Consider the following 18835-nt stretch of genomic DNA (forward strand, 5'->3'; position numbering starts at 1 on the left):
CTGTTTGCTCCTAGCGTGTGTTGTGAGTTAGCGCTTGCACTTTGAGATGCATCTGAAAAACACCAGCCCGGCTCCACGATGTCAAGGAGACGTGTTCAAGCGCGACCTCATCCACTAACGCCGCGATCACTTCACTGCCTAGACAGATGTTCCGCGCTACGCCTGGAAAGCGGACCTCTTTCCAATCACTACGCTTTCCAGACACCTGTCCGGCACTCATAGAGTTCTTGACGAACCGAATTTGCAAGACAATTGATGGTCCTTACACATTCGAACAGCTACGCACGCTAGAGTCTCTCAAGCTCCTCATTAGCCAGCTCAAACGATGTGATGAGCGCTTTCTTATCTTTGCATTGCTTTGGTGTCGCCTGCAGTTCTTCACGAAGACCGATGACCAGCACTCGCTGGATGGGTCGCGTGGATTTGCTTGTGAAATCGCTGCCATGCGCATCCTCCGTCGCTACAACAGTAAAGAGCTCCTACAAGTTCTCACGAGTGATTATCACGCATTGGAAGTACCGGAGACGTCCCAAACTGGTATCATTGTGACGGAGGTCAGCACATCGCAAGCTGGGCCTTCGAAGAATCAGCAGACCTTGCAGGTGCCAAATGAGCGGTCTCCTTTACGTGTTGATACCAGAACGTCAAGTCCTACTCGCCGTAGGAAGCAAGCTGATCTCGAAGCAGAGCCACTCGCCCAGGAAAAAGTCGGGGCACGGACATTCACGGCCATGGAAGTAGCCATTGTTGCAGAGGCCAAGCACTTCATCGCATCCCAGATCGTTCAAGACATGCTGACTGAAATTTGGAACGGTGAAATCGTCTTCTGGTCAGACATCTCATCTGATGAGTACAAGAAGGCTCAGTACTACGACTCGGAAGACCGCGAGTTTTGGGATTTTGCACGTCTTCGAGTGCCGAAATATCACTTTCTGATTGAATGGATCAATTTCACGATCCTCACAGCATTCTACATAGCAGTGGTTGTCAAAAGAGAGTATCAAACTCTTGGTTGGCTCGAAGTGCTCCTCGCCGTTTACTTCCTTGGCTTCGCATATAATGAGTGAGGAGACGCCCTTTGAGACAGAGATTGCTGACATTTCAGATACGATCAATACAGAGAAAGCGGCGACTCTTCATTCTACTTGGCCAACCCGTTCAACTATTTGGACCTTGGCATGATCGCAATCAGCTTTTGCTGGATGTATCTTCGCGCCGTTGGCGTTGCCAAGGGCGATGTTGATCTTGTTGCAAGATCGTATGATGTCTTGTCCTTGCAAGGCGTCCTGCTTGTACCGCGCCTCTTTTCGTTCCTGTCTCTCAACCAACATTTTGCTACCCTGTTCCAGTGCTTGCGACGGCTAGTAGTCGACTTCACGCGCTTCTTAGTGCTAATTGTTGCTCTATTCACAGGCTTCCTCGTCACATTCGCGGTTCTTGGACGTCAGTCGTATAACGTCGAAGAGATCAGCTGGATGCTCGTTCGCATCTTCTTCGGCAACTCTTTCTTGGCGTTTGACTCGATGCGCATCATCGACCCTGTGTTCGGTCCACCTCTCATGGTCATTTTTGTCATCTTTTCTCAAATATTGCTCACGACGGCCCTCATCTCAATCTTGTCGAACAGCTTCGCTCAAGTGATGAGCAATAGCAGGGAAGAGTACTTGTTCCTTTTTGCGACAACGTGTCTCGAGTAAGGGTTCCTTCTCCGACGCTCTGCTGACATTTTAGGTCCGCCAAGTCTGATCACATGGTTATCTTGTCGCCTCCTTTCAATCTGATTCCCCTTTTTGTGGTGCGACCTTTGCGTCTATGCTTTCCGTCAGGTCATCCGACATTGACTCGAGCCAAGATTCTGATCCTCAATGTAACGCATGCACCATTTGTGTTGCTCGTCTCCCTCTACGAAAGGTCATGGTTCAAGCCGCAACCAACGGATGCTTGGCGACGACGTATTGCAAAAGGAGCGTCAAGATCCTCGAGCTTCCATGATCAGTTGACTCGACAGGCATCGAATCATACAGTCGCAAGAATCAAGGCTGGCTTGGGCCTCAACATTGGTCTCCTTGCTGGTGTTGGTGCCGCAAAGGCAAGGTCAGAGGATGGAAGCACAGATGATGAAGAAGGGCTTGATACGGGCGTGATGCTTGATCCTTCGCCCGCAACTAATGAGCTTTTTAACGATGCAACGCGAGCGCGACTCGAGCGCATGGAACATGAAATTGGGCAGCTAAAGTCAATGCTCAAGGAAGCACTCTCAAAGCATAGCTGAAAGTGCTGGCCTAGTTAGACATAGGACATTGATGACAATGATAGATTTGTGCTCTTTGCGACTATTCACTCAGCCATCTGAAAATATCTTTGCCGTTAATGCGACCAACCTTGGGCTCGGTGCTCTTGGCAAAACCACTGCCACGCGCCAAGACTTCAGCATATAGAAAGGCTTCTATGCCTCTGAGCTAGCTTCAATCTTATCGTCTGAATTCATGATGCAGTCTAGTCCTCTGCGTATCCAGCCTTTCGCGCCGACGCCGTATCTACCAACTCAAACACCAATTGCGCGCATCTCGCTTGATGAGGATGTGAAGCTTGTGACTGGCGGTACTGGTGAGCGAGATGCGTACGACACACTTGCTGTCATCTATGGCATTCTCGTATCTCTGGAGTTCCTAGAACGGGCTTATGTGCGTGATGCAGTCACGCTGGAGCAATATGATGCGGCTTGCTTGCGCCTGTTGAGCCAGTACCGTACGGGTCTTACTAGTTTTGAGCAGCAGGTACAGATCAACACAAGCTCGAGTCTCAGCAGTATACAACAAGCTACTCCAAGAGTGGCCGATGCCTTTGAGAATGGTCTCGATGGCTTCATGGCAAAATATAGAGTCAGCTTCCCACTCGCGGCTGCCCGCATTCGTCAAGGTCAACCTGCCGGCTTGTTAACCGAGTCTATTCAATCTGCACAGCAGGAAGAAGCACGCGCCGCAGAATTGGCCGCTGCAGAAGCTGAACAAAAAGCAGCGCAGCTTGCGGAAGAAAAGCAGCGCAAGGAGAAGCAAGTGAAGAAGGCTGCTATGAGGAGTAAGAAAGGCAGTGCTGCTGCACGAGTGGCAGAGACAGTGCAGTGTTTCATCACACTCATGGATGCCTTGAAACTATCCTTTCGTGCCAAGGATCAACTACATCCACTGCTTGCCGATCTCATGACTTCCTTGTCGCATTGGGTCGATGACGAAGACGAGAATGAATCTGCCAGTGATGAGGAACAAGAGGAGACCATTCCCGACTTCCCAGGGAAGCCGAAGCTCGTCAAGTGGCTCATTCGGACTAATCAGATGAAGGCAAGCGAAGAGCTCTCTGAGGAAGAGGTCCGTGATTTGTTCTTTGAAATTGAGAGCATGTATGCAGAGTATCTCAAAACACTCTAAGCATTCTTGTTTGCCTGACGGCCGCTTTCATCATTTGCATCGAAAAGCAAATCTAATGATGGTGCATCTGGATTGGAGTCAACCTGACTAGCTGTCTCGTCTGCAGCTTGTTCCTTCTTGACAAGTACCTGCAGGTGCTGTTCCTGTTTCTTGGTTGCCTCCTCATTGATACCCTCCCAGCCACATTCGTCGCGCAATACGCGGCCAACAAGGTACTTGTAGCGCAAATGCCCCTCGACGTCTGCAGAGACGTCGATGTTATCGACACCTGCCGCATCAACAGCTTGCAAACCAGCAACACCAAGCTGTATGCTGGCTGTACGGTATAAGAAACCGAGAATGTAATCTTTACTCGAGTAGACGTTGATGCACCTGCCTGCCACCACAGAGCGAATCATGCCCCAATCTGCCGAATCAGCTGGACATGCAGCACCCATGAAGACGACATTTTCCACCAAACCGAATTGCTTACGTCGCGCCAATTCCTTGAGGCAGTCATACAAGACTCTGCTGCCAAGGGAATAGCCCACTAGCGAGATTGGACGATTTCCTTGGACACGCTCGCACAACGCATCTGCTAGCACGATGCCAGCCTTTTGAGAGCGTGTAAAGGCGATACGCCAAGGGTTGTCCAAAAGTTTACCAACCTTGAGCAGACCCAGCGGCCACAATGCGACCATGAGACTAGCAAACACGGTGCGTCGGATGATTTCCTTTTTGGCATATGAGAAGGCAGTGGACAGCATCAAGTCTGTCAAGGCTGTGCCCAGAGCAAGTAGAGCTTTTGTCTCGTATCGTAGGGCATAAGCATCCGTCACATCGTCCAATACATCAAATGGTAAGGTTATGTCTTCTGGCGTTGCAAGCCAGCCAGCAACACCCAGAGTCACACTCAAACGTGAGCTGCCTGGCTTCTCAGCCTCTGCTTGGTCTTTGAGTGGCAAGAATGCAAAGTCAGACACTTCCGCTGCATAGCGTTCCATTGATTGTCCGGCCATCTTGGCGCCATACCCACCAAAGAGGGCACCTACCAGGATGGAACTACCTGCCATCGCGCCAAGATAACCAGCTGCAACAGTCGAGCCAAGACCAATGCCACCCAGGACAGTCCCTAATCCTGCTGCAACAAGAGGTGCTGCGAGTCCACCAGTAATGCCAACAATGGCAGCACCTGCGACACTTGCAAGACCCACTTTCCAGCGCGACGAGGCTTGCTTTGCGCGCTTCTCTTCCTCACTTTGTTGGTGTTGCATGAGAGCCGCTTTCTGAAGTTGTGAAGAGACTTGCGTCTCGACTTCAAGAAATAGAGATGCTGGCAATTTAAGCGAGGCTGCAATGGTTTTGAGCAGGACCCGAGAATAGGCAGAATAGGTTTCCAATGAGAGCAAGAGGAGCAGTAGAGCATTGAGCAATAAAGTCTTGTACTCAAGAGATATGTCTGCTAGATCCGTATCGATAGCATCCGGTAAACGCACTTTCTTGTCTGTCTCTGTGAAGGGGAATGAAGAGGGCGATGTTGCTTCCTCCGCCTCGAATGAACGCTGTTGCTCGCCAGCATGTTGTGTATTGATGGCCTGGCCAATACGTTGAAGCACTTGTCCACGCCATTCGTCAAAGAAGGCAAGAGCAGGCTCTTGCAAATCGCGTGCCCATTCAGGCGATGCCTTGCTGTCGACATTGATGGTAGGCACTTGAGCAGCAGCGACATCGCCTTCTTTTATCGCCTCGCTTGCCGCGGTGCTTGTCTGCTCTCCGTCTTCAATGTCATTCTTGGCGAGAGAAAGCTTTTCTGCTTCTTGAATGAGTGCCGACTCATCCTTTGAAGCCGGCTCGTGTGTAAATGTAGCAGCAAGTTGTTGACGCATGCGCTCGAGTGCATCGCCAATCAGGACCGTCAAGTCTGCACGCTGCGCAGGTGATAGGATGTCATTGAGATCTTTATCCTTCTCAATCTTCATTGAATGTGCCATGGCAGGCTACTGGATCCTTGTAGCGGTAATGAGAGATGTGTCGCATCCCCAGTCGGCTGTAGCTGTAGATGTGATGTCATGCGGGCGACTTAAAACTCAAAGTTCAATATTCAAGGGGGAACACAACTTCAAGCTTGAAGAGCTTCCTACAGAGTTCAAGGAAGCAAGACGCTGTCCGGAGTACTTATATAGTGCCTATCTCGATCTGAACATACCCGACTGGAGAAGCGCGTTCTGGTCGTACCCTTGCAGAGCCATCAGGCTTCAGCCAGTGTTCAGCCAACGTGCTGCCTCAACTGCAAGCTGACGAGGAGTTCGACCATCATCGAAGAACCTCAAAACGAGACCATACTGCACCGTCAAGTGAGCTAGCCCCATGGATCGAGCCATGAGACAACTTGACGACCCTGGCGAAGAAGCCAGTGCCGAGAATCAGGAGCTTGTTTGAATAAGCTTTAAAATCATTTGAAGTGAATGCGAAAAAATGTCAAGTTTTGGTCTTGGCATGGGCAGCAGCCATCTCTGCTGGAGTTGGCCCGCTCAGATCCACGAGTTTGTTACTGGAATTGACGCTGGTCTGCTTCTTGGGGGCACGCTGCTTGCGCACAGCCTTGCCTGATTTCGGGCCACCGTTCGTTAGATGTTCACTCCCATTCGGCTTGCCCTTTGGCGCCTTGGAATCCTTTGTAGAAGGACAGGTGTCATTCGACTTTCGAGCATTTCCTGTCTTTGTAACATCAGCAATAGCAGCCTTCTTTTCGTGTCCCTGGCAGACAGAAAGCGATGAAGCACTGCCCTTTTTGCCATTCTTGACGACAGGTTTATTCTGATTACTCTGGCTCGGTGTAGATTCAGCATCCTTTGCATCGCGTCGCTTGCCCTTGCGTGACTTGGATCCATCAGCGTTGTTCTGCGCGGCCATCTGTGCCTTGACCTTTTCTGTTGCAGCATCTGCCAGATCCTGAGCTGCTTGACGTTTTTCCTCCTGCAACTTGGCCTTTTCTGCCTTCTTGATCTTTTGCTTGGCGTCATTCTTGACCTTTTGTGCGCGAAGAAACTCAATGAGCGGCGTCACTCTCGGGTCTGCTGGCTCTGAGGACTCCTCAACAGCCGGCTGCTCTGGTGGATTGAGAAACGCAAGATAATCAGGGTCATCTGCCAGTGTACCCATCAGTGCATCTTGCGAACCCGATGCACCCGTATTGTGCGCTTTAGGTAACGGCGCAAGCTCCACCTGTGCCATAAACTCGTGGCCCTCGCCATTCACAAAAACATGACCCTTAAAAGCCTTCATGAAAGCAGCCAGATCTTCCTGCCGACGAAACTTGATGTATGCACGACTTGCGCGCGGTTGTTTTGTCTTTTGCTTCGGCATCTTGCCCTGCAGATATGTGATAGATTCCACCTTCTTGAGCTCTGAATAACGTTCGAATGTAGAAGTAAAGACATCCTCCGGTAGCGTCGGCGGGAGATGTCGAACCACGATCCTCAAACGCTGCTGCGGTCTCGTATCGCGCCTTCGTGCAGAAGCATGTTGCGCGCGCGATGCACAGGAATGCGCACCCCGTCCAGACTGTGCAGAGCCACGCTGTGATACAGTTCGTGGAACATTGGCAGTACCAGTAGATGACGGCGCTGCGAGCACTCTTGCATCGGGACCTTTGCGCTCTCCGCCGCGTTTGTTTCGTGGTTTCGAGGGTTTCCGTTCAGACATGCAAGACAGGGACGGCCCTCTTTATGTGTGTCTCTGTCTCTGTATGACCCTGCGAGACTCTGGGCCCCGTGGCCCCCTCGCGGTCAGATACGGCGCTTTGTTTGAGAGCTTGGCCGGTTGCTCGCCTTTTTGTTTCTTTGGCTTCGAAGCGCAAGAGAGCAAGAGACCTCACCACAAAAGGACAATCCGGCACACAGGAAGCAGAGGGCCCACGGGCAAAGGGTACAGGAAGGTCGCATTGAGCAGAGGTGCAAGCGGGCGAGGACACGGCGCAACGGGCTACGACGAGATACAAGGAGAACAGACCGCCTAGACGATTTACGCGACCGACAGATCATGCCTGGCTCACTCGACGAATGGCTCGTGATGGCCAAGAAGTGCCAACACCTGCCTGAGCCTGATTTACGGCGACTATGCGAGATGGTCAAGGAAATCCTGATGGAAGAGTCCAATATTCAGCCTGTGCGAACGCCAGTGACGATCTGTGGCGATATCCATGGTCAATTTTACGATTTGATGGAGCTCTTCCGCGTTGGCGGGCAGTTGCCCGACACAAACTACATCTTCATGGGCGATTTTGTGGATCGGGGCTACTTCTCGCTCGAGACATTCACACTCCTCATGTGCTTCAAGGCCAAGTTTCCAGACAAAATTACACTACTGCGCGGTAACCATGAGTCTCGGCAGATCACACAAGTATACGGCTTCTACGACGAATGTCAAACAAAGTACGGCAATGCGAATGTGTGGAAGTACTGCTGTCAAGTATTTGACTTTTTGACACTCGCTGCCATTGTCGATGGCAAAGTGTTGTGTGTACATGGTGGCCTGTCACCTGAAATAAGAACCCTCGACCAGATTCGGGTGATTGCGAGAGCGCAAGAAGTCCCGCATGAAGGTGCATTTTGTGATCTTATGTGGTCTGACCCGGAGGAAGTGGATACGTGGGCCATCAGTCCGCGCGGCGCCGGCTGGCTCTTTGGGCTCAAGGTCACTGAAGAATTCAATCACGTCAATGGTCTAGGGCTGATTGCCCGAGCACATCAACTGGTACAAGAAGGCTTCAAATACCACTACCAGAAGGAAAATCTCGCGACCGTTTGGTCAGCGCCAAATTACTGTTATCGCTGTGGCAACGTCGCGAGTATCATGCAACTGAAGGAAGACCTGGTACCTGAATTCAAGATCTTTACAGCCGTACCGGATGATCAGCGTGTGATACCGGCAAAGGGACAGCAGCGGAGTGATTACTTTGTATAAGTATCTTTTGCATGTGCTTGTAATCAAGATGGTGCTTGGCGCGTGCAAAGTCTTTCCTATAGCCGCCAATCACGAATGCATAGAGTGACAGAAGACTCGAATATGAAATTGGCATTGACTCTGAAGCATGACTGAGCTCGTCTCCCTCCTTTGTACTCGTCTCATGGATTAGAAAAGATGCTTCCATCTGAAAGCTTCTCCCGTTGACCAGCAGTCTACTTCAACTTCAGCCCTCATTGACCGTGTCGCACAGGCAAGGTTTCCGCTTGTGAGGCGGCAGTCTCTACTAGATGCTCTCAGCTTATGTGCTCTTCAGCTTTCTGCTATTTGGCATCACCATAATCTTGCTCTATGCTCGGAAATCAAATGATGCACCAAGAACGCTTCTCGTTACCCTTGGGTCAGGTGGACATACAGGAGAGATGATCAGTATGCTCTCTACGCTCGATACGAGACCTTTTGGGCGACTTGTCTTCTATGTTTCGACAGGGGATCGCTTATCTTTGACTAAAGCCAATGAACTATCCCAGCAGCTCGGCGTCCAGCAAATTGACATCCGAGTGATTCCGCGAGCTCGTCGTGTCAAGCAGTCATTCTGGACATCTCCATTCACTTCCATCATAAGTCTCCTATCAGCGTTCCTGTATGTGGCGCAAGACAAGCCAGACCTGATATTATCAAACGGACCAGGCACCTGCGTCATCATCATTGCTGTTGCGCGGCTGTTTCGGTTGTTGGGCGTCCAGCATGCGCGAGTCGTGTTTGTTGAAAGCTTTGCCAGAGTCCATAATCTGAGTCTCTCTGGGAAACTACTGCTCCAGCTGAGACTGGTCGACCGGTTCTTGATGCAGTGGCCAACGGATGTGCAAGTTCACCCTAAAGTAGAGAATGTGGGCAGCTTGATTTAATGCTAGTTGACCTGATGATGCCAATGTATGCTATTGAAGTGATTACAGACGCTTCATGGACTGTGCAAGTGTATCAATGGCAGCCGGTGACAATCCCTTGAGAGGATCGCGATTCTTTGGCACATACCGTTTCGGCGCTGCGACATCCTCTTCGATACCCTCCACCTCTGCAACTGGTACTTCTGACAATGCAGCCCGCTCTCGCTTCTCTCTTGTGAATCTTGAGTACTTGTTGCGCAGCTCATCTTCCAGGCCGGTAGGTACAGGGCTCGCGTATAATGTCTCGAGATAGGTATTCGCTGATACCTCAGCTTCTGTCGTATCCATCGGTCCACTCACTTCATCCTGCTCTCTCTTTGGCCATGGCAGAAACAAGTTCTCACCGGGAATCCACCGCCGCCAGGTCAGCATTTTTTTGTCCTTGTTGAAGAACGTCTTGCCACGTAATACCCGCTTGACCACGACACTCCGAGTCTCCTTCGCACCCAAGGTGACTGGAATATCACCCACCAGTTGGACATTAGAGTAATGTATCGGCGCAGCATACTCAAACTTTTGTGTTTCCAAACCGCTCTCACTCGACAGAAAGAGCGGTAGTGTCTTCTTGATAATATTGACACCACCCACGGTAATTTTATTGCGTTCTTTGTGTAGTTCAATCACGCGCCCTGTCGTACCGCGTTGAGGACCTGTAATGACACGCACTGTATCGCCAACGGCAATATTCCAGAACTTGATCCGATCTCGCGGCTTGACTGCTTTTTTCGCTGCTTTCATCATCTTGGCGGATCTGAAGGTAGACCCCCTACGCCTTGTATCCGGTGAGCTGATGGGCCGTGTTGCAATGGCTTTGATGGTCGCTCTCTCGTTGACTTTCATCGCCGCACGTGAGAGGAGAACTTCAGATGGGCAAAGTGCAAGGATAGGCAAGATCTTGCAGCCTCTGTGGGTATTTGTTGCGTATAAGATAGACCTCTACAGCATCTCCGGCCCATCATCGTCCTTGGCAATTGGTATCCTTGCCCTTCTCTGAAAACGAGACTGCTTTCCCCGCTGTGGTTCCTGAGTGTGCTGTGGCGCATGCGATTGTCGGCGACAGAAATTGATTTGACAGAGCATCAAAGCTTCACCAGGCTACAACCGCGCATCTGTCCTCACTGAGGAGGGTCTCAGGTGCTTGGGCTCGTGTCTTATGGACGAAAGTCTGCGCCTTATATGGGGTATGTCCTAAATGCCAAAGATCGCGATGCTGACAGGACTAGACGCTATAGATGAGGGTCAGTTTGACCAAGCACTGGATCGCATACAAAAGGCGCTCCGTCGTTCACCAAACTCCAAGACACTATGGGTAGAGCTTGGTACATACTCAGACAGTTCAACTAACAAAAGGGCCTCAAAGGGTTGTGTCAGGCCAGCTTGAGCGACTTTACCGGCGCAATCGACACTTGTGAACGTATCCGAAAGGCGAGTCCATCGACACAAGACACCTATCAAACGATCCAAGACATACTGAAGAATGCTTCGTCAGAGCCTATCATTCAGCTATATCTGAATCAAACAATGGAGGCAGGATTCAAAGCGTGCAAGACGGAAGCACTCGGACGACTTTGGTGCATGACGGCTGTGCGTACTGGCGATTTCGTCATGCAGCGTCGTGCCGCTGTTGAACTGCAAAAGGGCTTCTTGGCAAGACAGTACTTCTTTCTTGCCGTTATGAGCATGTTTTCCTTGGCTTCTAGGAGTCAACAACCTAATGAAGTCAGGCTGCTTGACATGCTCATGTACAGAATGATGTCGAAAGCTGCTCAAAACACGATTCAAGATATTGAGGAGAATCCGCGCATATTTAATGTCGAGGAATTCTACCTGCTGCTTGATGTCCTCGAGCGTCAAGAAAAGCACTCTGAGATGCTTGACATGCTTGATGGACGCCTCGGTGAGTTATTTGGCCAAAGTCAAGACTTCAAGCAGCTCAAAGTAGATTTGCTCGGGAAGCTCAAGAGGACTGATGAGCAGCTCACCTATGCAACGTCCTGTATTTCAGGGGGAATCGACGACTGGCACTTTCATCGAGTCTTGATTGCAAGCGCCGAGCGACCCGTGCTAGTAGGTCAGTCTCGAAATGACTTGCTCGCTCTGGTGGCTTGGTCCGCATCTCAATGCACAGATCTAGTCAAAGCTTTAAAAACGTACATGCAGGCATTTGGTGGTACTCTGACCGCATATGAGGATGTATTGCCTTTTGTACAGCGGCTCGAGGAAGACGCCGCACCGTCATTTCTCGATTCCTTGAGGGCGCAGAAAAAGGACCTCAACAATCCAATCAAAGCTGTTTTGCTGCACGTCAACATCTGCAAATTGCACTTTACGCTCTACCTGCATGCATCCACAGACAAAGTCGAACTGTTAGAGTTTGCACAGCTATGCCTCCGAGACTACGCGGCCTCTTTGTCACTGGGAGAGAAGTTGGAAGATACCGACAACCAGTACGGAGATGACTTGCTTCTATTGGCGTGTCAGATACTACTTGACCCATTCTCACGACTTGATAGGAGCTCGGTACCACTCTTGCAATGTGCTGCATTATTGGAGTACGGTCATGCGCGTTCAAAGCATAATTACCAATTCAAGCTTTATCTAGTCCGCATTTATCGTCTTCTCGGCGCTTGGCGGCTAGCAGAAGATGTCTACAAAACCATGAATGTCAAGCAAATCCAACGCGATACGTTGGCATTCATCTTGTATGAAGATGCGACATTTGAACACCTCGCTACAACACAGCTTACAGGACTCAAGCTATCACAATCGCCGTACTCTGCGAACCGGGCAGAAACACCAGAGATGATTTGTCAAGCGATTGAACATGGTACCTACAGCAAAGTCGAAGAATTTCTCAAATTTCAAGACCGCGTCGAGCATTCTTACTGGCGGTATCGGTCCACCACTGAGATTGCACGACTGGAGATGCTGTTGGACAAGAAGTCAACTGTTGTGATTGAAAAAGCTGATCAGGTCTTTGACAATCGCAGCATGGATGTTGTACTCAATTGCTTGCCGGCTCATGTCGAGTCGGTTCGACCGTTGCCATTCTCTGGCCCAAGCAATACGGAAGGCGTGATCAGTGATGAGGATCTAGCAGGTCTGAGAGACTATCAAAACAGGGTGCAGGTCATGCAGACTCTGACCAAACCTTCGAAGGAATCTCGGTTAGAGGATAATGCTGGTCTCCTTGCATCGCTCAGTCAACTTTCTGTCGATGGGAAACCCAAGCAGCCTGATCTGTTGGCGAGTCAATTGGAAGCAATCTCCATGCCTCCTGAGGATGCCATGATTTCTCGGGAGACATTGCATGCTCTGGGTACTATCCTCGAACAGTTCAAGCTGGCATCCATGGTACTGGCCGGGTTGAAGAAGTCTCAAAGAACTGCATTGGCTTCCACTGCATCTCTGCTACGCGACAAGCACGCTCAGTTGACTGTCTCCTTGGACAGCCTGCGGAAGCAGGTCTCGGCCACAAAAAGTCTCGTTGCAGAGGTCCGCCAATCTGGTTTGTTCGGTGTGCTCAAGAATGCAGATGAGACCTATGTTGAACAGATACTAGAGCGTGTGGCTGTTGCGCAAGCGGAAAGTATTTATGCCTTGGCCAATGTAGCCAAGGCTATTCGCATATAGATATCACTTATTGGAACTTCTTTCCCTCCTTCATCTCTGCACCGTTTTTGACACTCTCCGACTCCTTTCCATCCGTTGTCAATGGCGTGGCTTCGGCTTCTTGTGCTTCTTTATGAGCTCGCTGGTTCATGGCTTTCAAGTCAATTCCACCTTTTGCACCTTCCCCAACACCTTGGATCTTACCATCAGGTCCAGGCTTGAGTTGCGAACTAGATTCTCCTGCCTGCTCGCCCTCGCTCTTGGATGACCAATCCAACCAAGATCCCTTGTAATTGCCAACTTGCTTATAGCCAAGTTTCTCGGCAATCTCTGCAGCAGCCGTCGAGCGAACACCCGAGCGACAGTAGAAGATGACCTCATCTTGCTCTTTAGACGGTTTCGCAATGCCAAATTTGCTCTTGAAGTCTGGTGCGTCCAGAGAGAGTGCTTCTTGCAGAGACTTGACGGAAATGTTGGTAGAGGATGGAATAGCACCTGCTGCATATTCGTTTGGTTCACGCACATCTGTTTGGTCAGCGACTGCATCTCAAGCTGTGTTGCTTTGCGTACCGATAATCTTCTTGGTCGCAGGCGATGCCTTGCTCACTGATTTGATGTCATTGTAGCTGTACAAGATTTGTCGAAACCACGAAGCTGAGATATGAAATGCCCTTGCATGCCGTGCTACGGTAGCTGCTGAGGTCCTCTGTCGAAGCATATGCACAGTCTATACTCTACTGTACTGTTGGTCTCTGCAGCTGTGAACGTTGAGTCTGCGGGGTCTCCTGTCTCACGCCGCGCCAGGGGCAAACAAAACAGACGCTGAAGCAAGCACACAACAAGCATCCATAGACACACACATCTGCTTATTACTGTCACTAGACTAGAAATCAGAGCTCAGCTTCTGCTTGCTGTCACTAGACGAGCTATTCGAGCTCAGTCGCGCATGTGAAATAGGTCGCCAAGCTTGATCAAGCAAGCGCATCTCGGGATCTCGAGGTAATGACAAGCCAGCGCGCTGTGAAGTCAGTTAGCTTCTCACACCCTGCCAGTCCCGCTGGAGGCGCGCAAACGGAGCGCACAGCGCTGCTCAGCAGCAATGGAAACAGCGCATTCTATACATGGAGTTCGCGCTCCGCGCCAGTCAGTCCTGGCACGACGTCTCCCATGAAACGGACCAAACAAGACCGTCAATTACGCATCAGCAAGTCATTTGCTAGTATCGCGCAAGCAGCCCAGCAGCAAGGGTATTGCTTGCAACATGACAGTATTCTCGAAAAGAATCGTACATTCTATGACAACTACATGGCTGTGGACTGGCTCGGCAATGGCATAGCTGATGCTCGACGGCTTGATGCATTGCGTGCCGACCGTTCTGTGCGCGGAAGAGCTCGCTATGCTTGGGATGCACTACAAGGATGGCTATTGATGCTTGCGATCGGTATTCTCACAGCATTGATTGCCTATGCAGTGATGATGAGCGAAGTTGCTCTCTACTCGCTCAAGAGCGGTTACTGCACAACGCCTGATGGCTTTTTCCTCCGACAGAGTGCTTGTCCTGAAGGACTTTTCCACTACTGGAGCGATCATGCTGCAAAACAATTCTTCATCTACCTCAGTATCTGCCTCGGCTTGGTCTTCATCAGCAGTAGCTTAACCATGACCACCCTGACCGTCTTTCCAAACGGCAAAACTATATACATGGCAGCGGGCAGTGGCATCCCTGAAGTCAAGACGATTCTCAGTGGTTTTGTCATCCATGGATATCTCGGTTTTCGCGTACTCGCAGTCAAATGTATTGGTCTGACACTCGCTGTAGCGTCTGGCTTACCACTCGGCAAGGAAGGTCCATTCGTTCATCTTGCATGCTGTGTCGCTAATGTCTTGACGCGATTTGTCCCAAAATTTCACGAATCAGATGCCAAGCGACGTGAAGCACTCTCTGCTGCATGCGCAGCGGGCGTAGCAGCTGCGTTTGGTGCACCCATCGGCGGTGTTTTGTTTGCACTGGAGGAAGTGTCGTACTACTTCACACCCAAAGTCATCTGGCGATCCTTCTTCTGCAGTGCTATCACAGCCATTGTCTTGAAATCGCTCAATCCACATGGTACAGGCAAGTTGACACTGCTAGAGACGACCTTCTCCAAGGACTGGCACTATAGAGAGCTCCCCATCTTCGTGCTCCTTGGCTGTTTCGGCGGACTCTTTGGTGCGCTCTTTTGCAATGCGAATCTGGCATGGTCTCGCCATTTTCGTCGACATGCCTTGGTCGCTAGGCATCCGATCATCGAGGTGTTGACTGTGACGCTCCTGGCCACGGCTGTCAGCTACTGGAATCGGTTTACACAGATGGGTGGAGTCGAGCTCGTGGATGATTTGCTGACTGAATGCGTTGAGATGGTTCCATCGCCCCTTTGCCCGTCGACCACAAGCGACTTTGGTCCTATCGTTCGTGCACTTTCTTATGCCCTGTTCATCAAATGCGTGCTCACCGTCATCACATTTGGGTGTCGGATCCCGGCAGGTATCTTTGTGCCTACCATGGCAGTCGGCGCGCTCTTCGGTCGTATCTTGGGGATTTCTTTACAGCAACTCGCTTTGAGCAGCCCAAATTTAGCACGCCTAGGTGGTCTTTGTCCGATTGGTGGTGCAGGGGATTGCATTGTGCCGGGTATCTACGCTATGATTGGCTGTGCAGCAACACTTGCAGGTGTCACACGTATGACTGTATCCCTTGCTGTGATCATGTCTGAGCTGACGGGGTCGCTTGACTTTGTCGTACCGTTTATGCTCGCCATTCTGGTCGCCAAATGGGTTGCCGAAAGCATTCAGCCACAAGGGATCTATGATTTGCTCATTGAACTCAATGACCATCCTTACCTCGATGCCAAAAGTCACCACTACCAGTTGCAAAACGCAGAGTTGGTTGACTTGTTGCCGAGTCAGGATATCATGCTTCGCACTGCAATCGACGTCACACAGTCATCTACTGTTCGAGCAAGTCAGTTGCGACAACAAATCCTGTGGAGTCGCGAGGCAGGACTAGATGACTCTGGGTTCAGTATTGTCAAGGCCGGGGAGCTGGTCGGGTATATCGCGCTGGCAGACTTGTCGCTTGCATTGGATCTCCTACCAGCTCAACAGATGCAATTCAAGCCAGCTGGCCATACGATTGATCAAGGCTTGACTGATGAAGACGAATTTTCAGGGGACATGCCTATTCTTATCGACCCAACAGTTACACGCCGCCCACACTCGCGACCTCCAGCAGATCCGGCGGCTCCGTTTTCAGATGTGCTGAATGAAGCCTCAACGACTCGCCATGCGGATTTGACGACCTTGGTGGATCGCTCGCCATTGACGCTACAATGTGAAGCACCGCTAGAGCTAGCACTCGAGATGTTTAGCAAGCTTGGACTGCGCTATTTGTGTGTGTTGGATGGTAGCGAGTACCGTGGCACCATTCATAAGCGACGATTTTTGCGCTTCTTGAATGACCTCGGGCATCGGGCATGAGGCAATGAACACTTTAATGGTATAGAGAAAGAAGAAGATTGCTAGGGCATGTTGCACATCGCAGGGAAGACTGGTAGATAGTGCAATCGTTTAAACCTTGGATTGGAATGGAATGTAGCTTTGGGCGCTGGGCGGTTCGGAAGATTTCCCCTCAGATGGCACCTCGCGTGGACCGCCCCGGCGGAAAATTAGCGTTTTGACAGGTGCTTCAAAGCTTAAACCCTGGCACCATGGCGGCTGGCTAGTAGCAGACGGGCTGTCCCTTGCGCTTGCACATGGAACATGATATCAGAAGTCAGGACTCAGCAGATCAGACTATCAACGTCTATGCCATTTGTAGATCGGAGCATCTTCAGAAATCGATTCAGCAAACGCTGGTGCTAGCTCTGAGCTTCGTCTCTTGACTCTCCATGTCATGGGTCCGAGTCCTTGATGAGCATGCCGCATAGGCCTCCTTGGAGTTGGCTGTCGGTTCAGTGTAGACTCGCATCATCAGAATCATCACATGCCGCATGCAAGTGCTCCGCTTTTTGGCTCGTGGCCACTGGCGGGAAAATTCATTTCAGCGGTTGTCAGTTGCACAACGGCGCCCGTGGACAGTAGACGGGCGCACTGTCGCCTGACTACGAGGTTTGGGCCAAGTCTTCCATATAGTCTGCTCAGCCAGCTACTTCAGAATGATTCTCTATCAACCATACTACAACCTGTGCAGCGTCTGTCATGGACATCCTCGATGAGAAGACCCAAGTTGAACGTGGTTCCCCCTGGTATGAGTATCGCAAGTCGAGTGCCAGGTTCCTTGCAAAAACATTCTGCTATCCACTCTACACGCAAAGCCATAGCAATTGTGGCCAAGTGACGACTACTTCTGCAGCTGTCCGCGAACGTGAGGCAACAGCGTGGCTCGATGGGCTGAGAGGTATCGCCGCCTTGCAAGTCATGATTTTCCACTATGCCGACTTTTGGACTGTCGTTGATGTCGCTTATGGAGGCGGACAATTCGGCAGCAGTCAGTGGTTTCGAATGCCATTGATTCGCAGTACCTATGCGGCCGGTCGAGCCATGGTCTGTACTTTCTTTGTCATCTCTGGGTATGTGTTGACGAAGCGAACGCTGTCGGACTTGCGTCAGGGGCGCGTGACCTCCGCAGCAAACAGATTGTCCAGTGCACTCTTCAGACGCGGCATGCGTTTGTTTGCTCCAGCCTTGGTCATCATTGTGCTCGCCTTCATCCTTGTGCGCCTGGGATTCCGGTGCTCACTTGGCGATGTCGGTTGTCCCTACTATCCCTCATTCTCGGAGCAGCTGAAGGACTGGGCAAAGGCCACAGCTAGCTACTTGTCTCCATTCGAGTACCAGAACTTTGGCGGCTCTCTCGCTCATAAGTACGAAAACATCATCTGGACGTTGCCAATGGAGATGTTTGGGTCACTGTGGTGTTATGGCGTGCTCCTCGCCACCCTCCGGTTGCAGCCTCGCATGCGTAACTTGATCGTCTTTGGCGTTGGTGTGTATGCCATCATCAATACGGCATGGGGTGTCTTTTGCTTCATGGCAGGTATGCTCATTGCAGACTGGACCTTGGTGCAGGAGAAGAAGGCCAATCAGTTGATTGACCTCAGCGCCGAAAACTCGCGAGATTGCTACCCGAGGCTCAAGCAGCTGAGCAAGAATGTAATCTGGACTGTTCTCCTGGTACTAGGGATCATGTTTGCAGGTGCACCTATGCGGGGTGCACTCGAGCACAACGACATTGCTCCTGGCTTCAACACTTGGTGGCGACTCGCTCCTGAACAGTGGACTCGTTCCGACTGCAACTATTGGGGCTATGCTTGGTCTGGCGTCATTATTGTGGCAAGCATCTCTCAGCTTGGCTACGCGAAAAGATTCTGCGAAACAACCATGGCGCAATACTTGGGCAAAGTTTCATTCAGCGTTTACCTCTTGCATATTGCAGTCCGCGACGTTCTCGGCCGCCGCTTGCAGTACGTTTTGCTAAGCTTCATGGTACAAACAGCTTCACCATTTCGACTTTCAACAGAGTCTCCTGCCGAGAAGGTGTCACTTGAAAAGATGTTTGACCTAGCCGGTGCCGGTCTTACCTTCTTTGCCGGCGTCATTTGGTTTGCCACATTGACTGTGGTAGTTTTTGCACTGTCCGCTCAATTCGAGAGGCATGTTGACGCGCCGATAGTGCGCATGACACGATGTGTGGAACAGTGGGCAATCCATTTTGACAGCAGTGACGTAGAGACTAGGGAGAGGAATGCTGCTTAATGTCATGTAGTATCACTCATATTTACGAACGCTTTTGAAACCCAAGCTGAAAGACGTCCCTGTATATGTCACAAGCAGCGTGGTGTCGTTGTCCAGTGTCACAGGGTGCGGAGC

The 18835-nt window shown here is 50.8% G+C and overlaps 11 protein-coding genes across 11 annotated transcripts; 7 read left to right on the forward strand and 4 right to left on the reverse strand.

The window, feature by feature from the left end:
* Positions 1–114: 114 nt before the first annotated feature.
* BCR37DRAFT_377258 (uncharacterized protein) lies at positions 115–2344 on the forward strand. Its single transcript, XM_040868773.1, has 3 exons — positions 115–1063; positions 1106–1693; positions 1732–2344. Exons 1-3 carry the CDS (start codon positions 147–149, stop codon positions 2270–2272), a joined length of 2046 nt encoding a protein of 681 aa, XP_040727057.1. The 5' UTR covers positions 115–146; the 3' UTR covers positions 2273–2344.
* Positions 2345–2409: 65 nt separating this feature from the next.
* Positions 2410–3407, forward strand: BCR37DRAFT_355271 (vacuolar protein sorting-associated; the record flags this gene model as incomplete). Its single annotated transcript, XM_040868188.1, has 3 exons — positions 2410–2763; positions 2821–3211; positions 3254–3407. Coding segments are annotated over exons 1-3 (822 nt in total), but the record flags the coding sequence as incomplete, so codon positions are not given.
* A 14-nt stretch (positions 3408–3421) lies between these two features.
* BCR37DRAFT_385988 (uncharacterized protein) lies at positions 3422–5395 on the reverse strand (the record flags this gene model as incomplete). Its single annotated transcript, XM_040870405.1, has 1 exon — positions 3422–5395. The coding sequence occupies one exon, from the start codon at positions 5393–5395 to the stop codon at positions 3422–3424; it is 1974 nt and encodes a 657-aa protein (XP_040727059.1).
* Positions 5396–5522: 127 nt separating this feature from the next.
* Positions 5523–7242, reverse strand: BCR37DRAFT_377261 (Smg-4/UPF3 family-domain-containing protein). Its single transcript, XM_040868774.1, has one exon. It carries the CDS (start codon positions 7107–7109, stop codon positions 5883–5885), a length of 1227 nt encoding a protein of 408 aa, XP_040727060.1. The 5' UTR covers positions 7110–7242; the 3' UTR covers positions 5523–5882.
* Positions 7243–7277: 35 nt separating this feature from the next.
* On the forward strand, positions 7278–8573 carry BCR37DRAFT_241995 (Metallo-dependent phosphatase-like protein). The gene has a single exon (XM_040866563.1). It carries the CDS (start codon positions 7446–7448, stop codon positions 8367–8369), a length of 924 nt encoding a protein of 307 aa, XP_040727061.1. The 5' UTR covers positions 7278–7445; the 3' UTR covers positions 8370–8573.
* A 4-nt stretch (positions 8574–8577) lies between these two features.
* On the forward strand, positions 8578–9304 carry BCR37DRAFT_243194 (oligosaccharide biosynthesis protein Alg14-like protein). Its single transcript, XM_040866568.1, has one exon. It carries the CDS (start codon positions 8660–8662, stop codon positions 9275–9277), a length of 618 nt encoding a protein of 205 aa, XP_040727062.1. The 5' UTR covers positions 8578–8659; the 3' UTR covers positions 9278–9304.
* A 15-nt stretch (positions 9305–9319) lies between these two features.
* On the reverse strand, positions 9320–10054 carry BCR37DRAFT_344632 (translation protein SH3-like domain-containing protein; the record flags this gene model as incomplete). Its single annotated transcript, XM_040867576.1, has 1 exon — positions 9320–10054. One exon carries the CDS (start codon positions 10052–10054, stop codon positions 9320–9322), a length of 735 nt encoding a protein of 244 aa, XP_040727063.1.
* A 415-nt stretch (positions 10055–10469) lies between these two features.
* Positions 10470–12929, forward strand: BCR37DRAFT_391352 (N-acetyltransferase B complex non catalytic subunit-domain-containing protein; the record flags this gene model as incomplete). The annotated part of the gene is made up of 4 exons (XM_040870997.1): positions 10470–10497; positions 10540–10625; positions 10667–12811; positions 12879–12929. The coding sequence occupies 4 exons, from the start codon at positions 10470–10472 to the stop codon at positions 12927–12929; spliced, it is 2310 nt and encodes a 769-aa protein (XP_040727064.1).
* Positions 12930–12956: 27 nt separating this feature from the next.
* BCR37DRAFT_391353 (Rhodanese-like domain-containing protein) lies at positions 12957–13646 on the reverse strand (the record flags this gene model as incomplete). Its single annotated transcript, XM_040870998.1, has 2 exons — positions 12957–13453; positions 13499–13646. 2 exons carry the CDS (start codon positions 13644–13646, stop codon positions 12957–12959), a joined length of 645 nt encoding a protein of 214 aa, XP_040727065.1.
* Positions 13647–13780: 134 nt separating this feature from the next.
* On the forward strand, positions 13781–16570 carry BCR37DRAFT_377267 (chloride channel). Its single transcript, XM_040868775.1, has one exon. It carries the CDS (start codon positions 13931–13933, stop codon positions 16442–16444), a length of 2514 nt encoding a protein of 837 aa, XP_040727066.1. The 5' UTR covers positions 13781–13930; the 3' UTR covers positions 16445–16570.
* A 165-nt stretch (positions 16571–16735) lies between these two features.
* BCR37DRAFT_377268 (acyltransferase 3) lies at positions 16736–18817 on the forward strand. The gene has a single exon (XM_040868776.1). It carries the CDS (start codon positions 17165–17167, stop codon positions 18719–18721), a length of 1557 nt encoding a protein of 518 aa, XP_040727067.1. The 5' UTR covers positions 16736–17164; the 3' UTR covers positions 18722–18817.
* Positions 18818–18835: the final 18 nt, after the last annotated feature.

This window comes from Protomyces lactucae-debilis (genome assembly GCF_002105105.1).
Source record: "Protomyces lactucae-debilis strain 12-1054 chromosome Unknown BCR37scaffold_4, whole genome shotgun sequence".
NCBI lineage: Eukaryota > Fungi > Ascomycota > Taphrinomycetes > Taphrinales > Protomycetaceae > Protomyces > Protomyces lactucae-debilis.

Excerpts from the sequence above, each read along its gene's own strand:
- BCR37DRAFT_377258 (XM_040868773.1), top strand. The coding sequence starts at position 147 with ATGTTCCGCGCTACGCCTGGAAAGCGGACCTCTTTCCAATCACTACGC. Across the intron at positions 1,064-1,105 it reads CTTGGCTTCGCATATAATGA|ATACGATCAATACAGAGAAA; the intron begins GTGAGGAGACGC and ends CTGACATTTCAG. Across the intron at positions 1,694-1,731 it reads TTTGCGACAACGTGTCTCGA|GTCCGCCAAGTCTGATCACA; the intron begins GTAAGGGTTCCT and ends CTGACATTTTAG.
- BCR37DRAFT_377261 (XM_040868774.1), bottom strand. The coding sequence starts at position 7,109 with ATGTCTGAACGGAAACCCTCGAAACCACGAAACAAACGCGGCGGAGAG.
- BCR37DRAFT_241995 (XM_040866563.1), top strand. The coding sequence starts at position 7,446 with ATGCCTGGCTCACTCGACGAATGGCTCGTGATGGCCAAGAAGTGCCAA.
- BCR37DRAFT_243194 (XM_040866568.1), top strand. The coding sequence starts at position 8,660 with ATGCTCTCAGCTTATGTGCTCTTCAGCTTTCTGCTATTTGGCATCACC.
- BCR37DRAFT_377267 (XM_040868775.1), top strand. The coding sequence starts at position 13,931 with ATGACAAGCCAGCGCGCTGTGAAGTCAGTTAGCTTCTCACACCCTGCC.
- BCR37DRAFT_377268 (XM_040868776.1), top strand. The coding sequence starts at position 17,165 with ATGGACATCCTCGATGAGAAGACCCAAGTTGAACGTGGTTCCCCCTGG.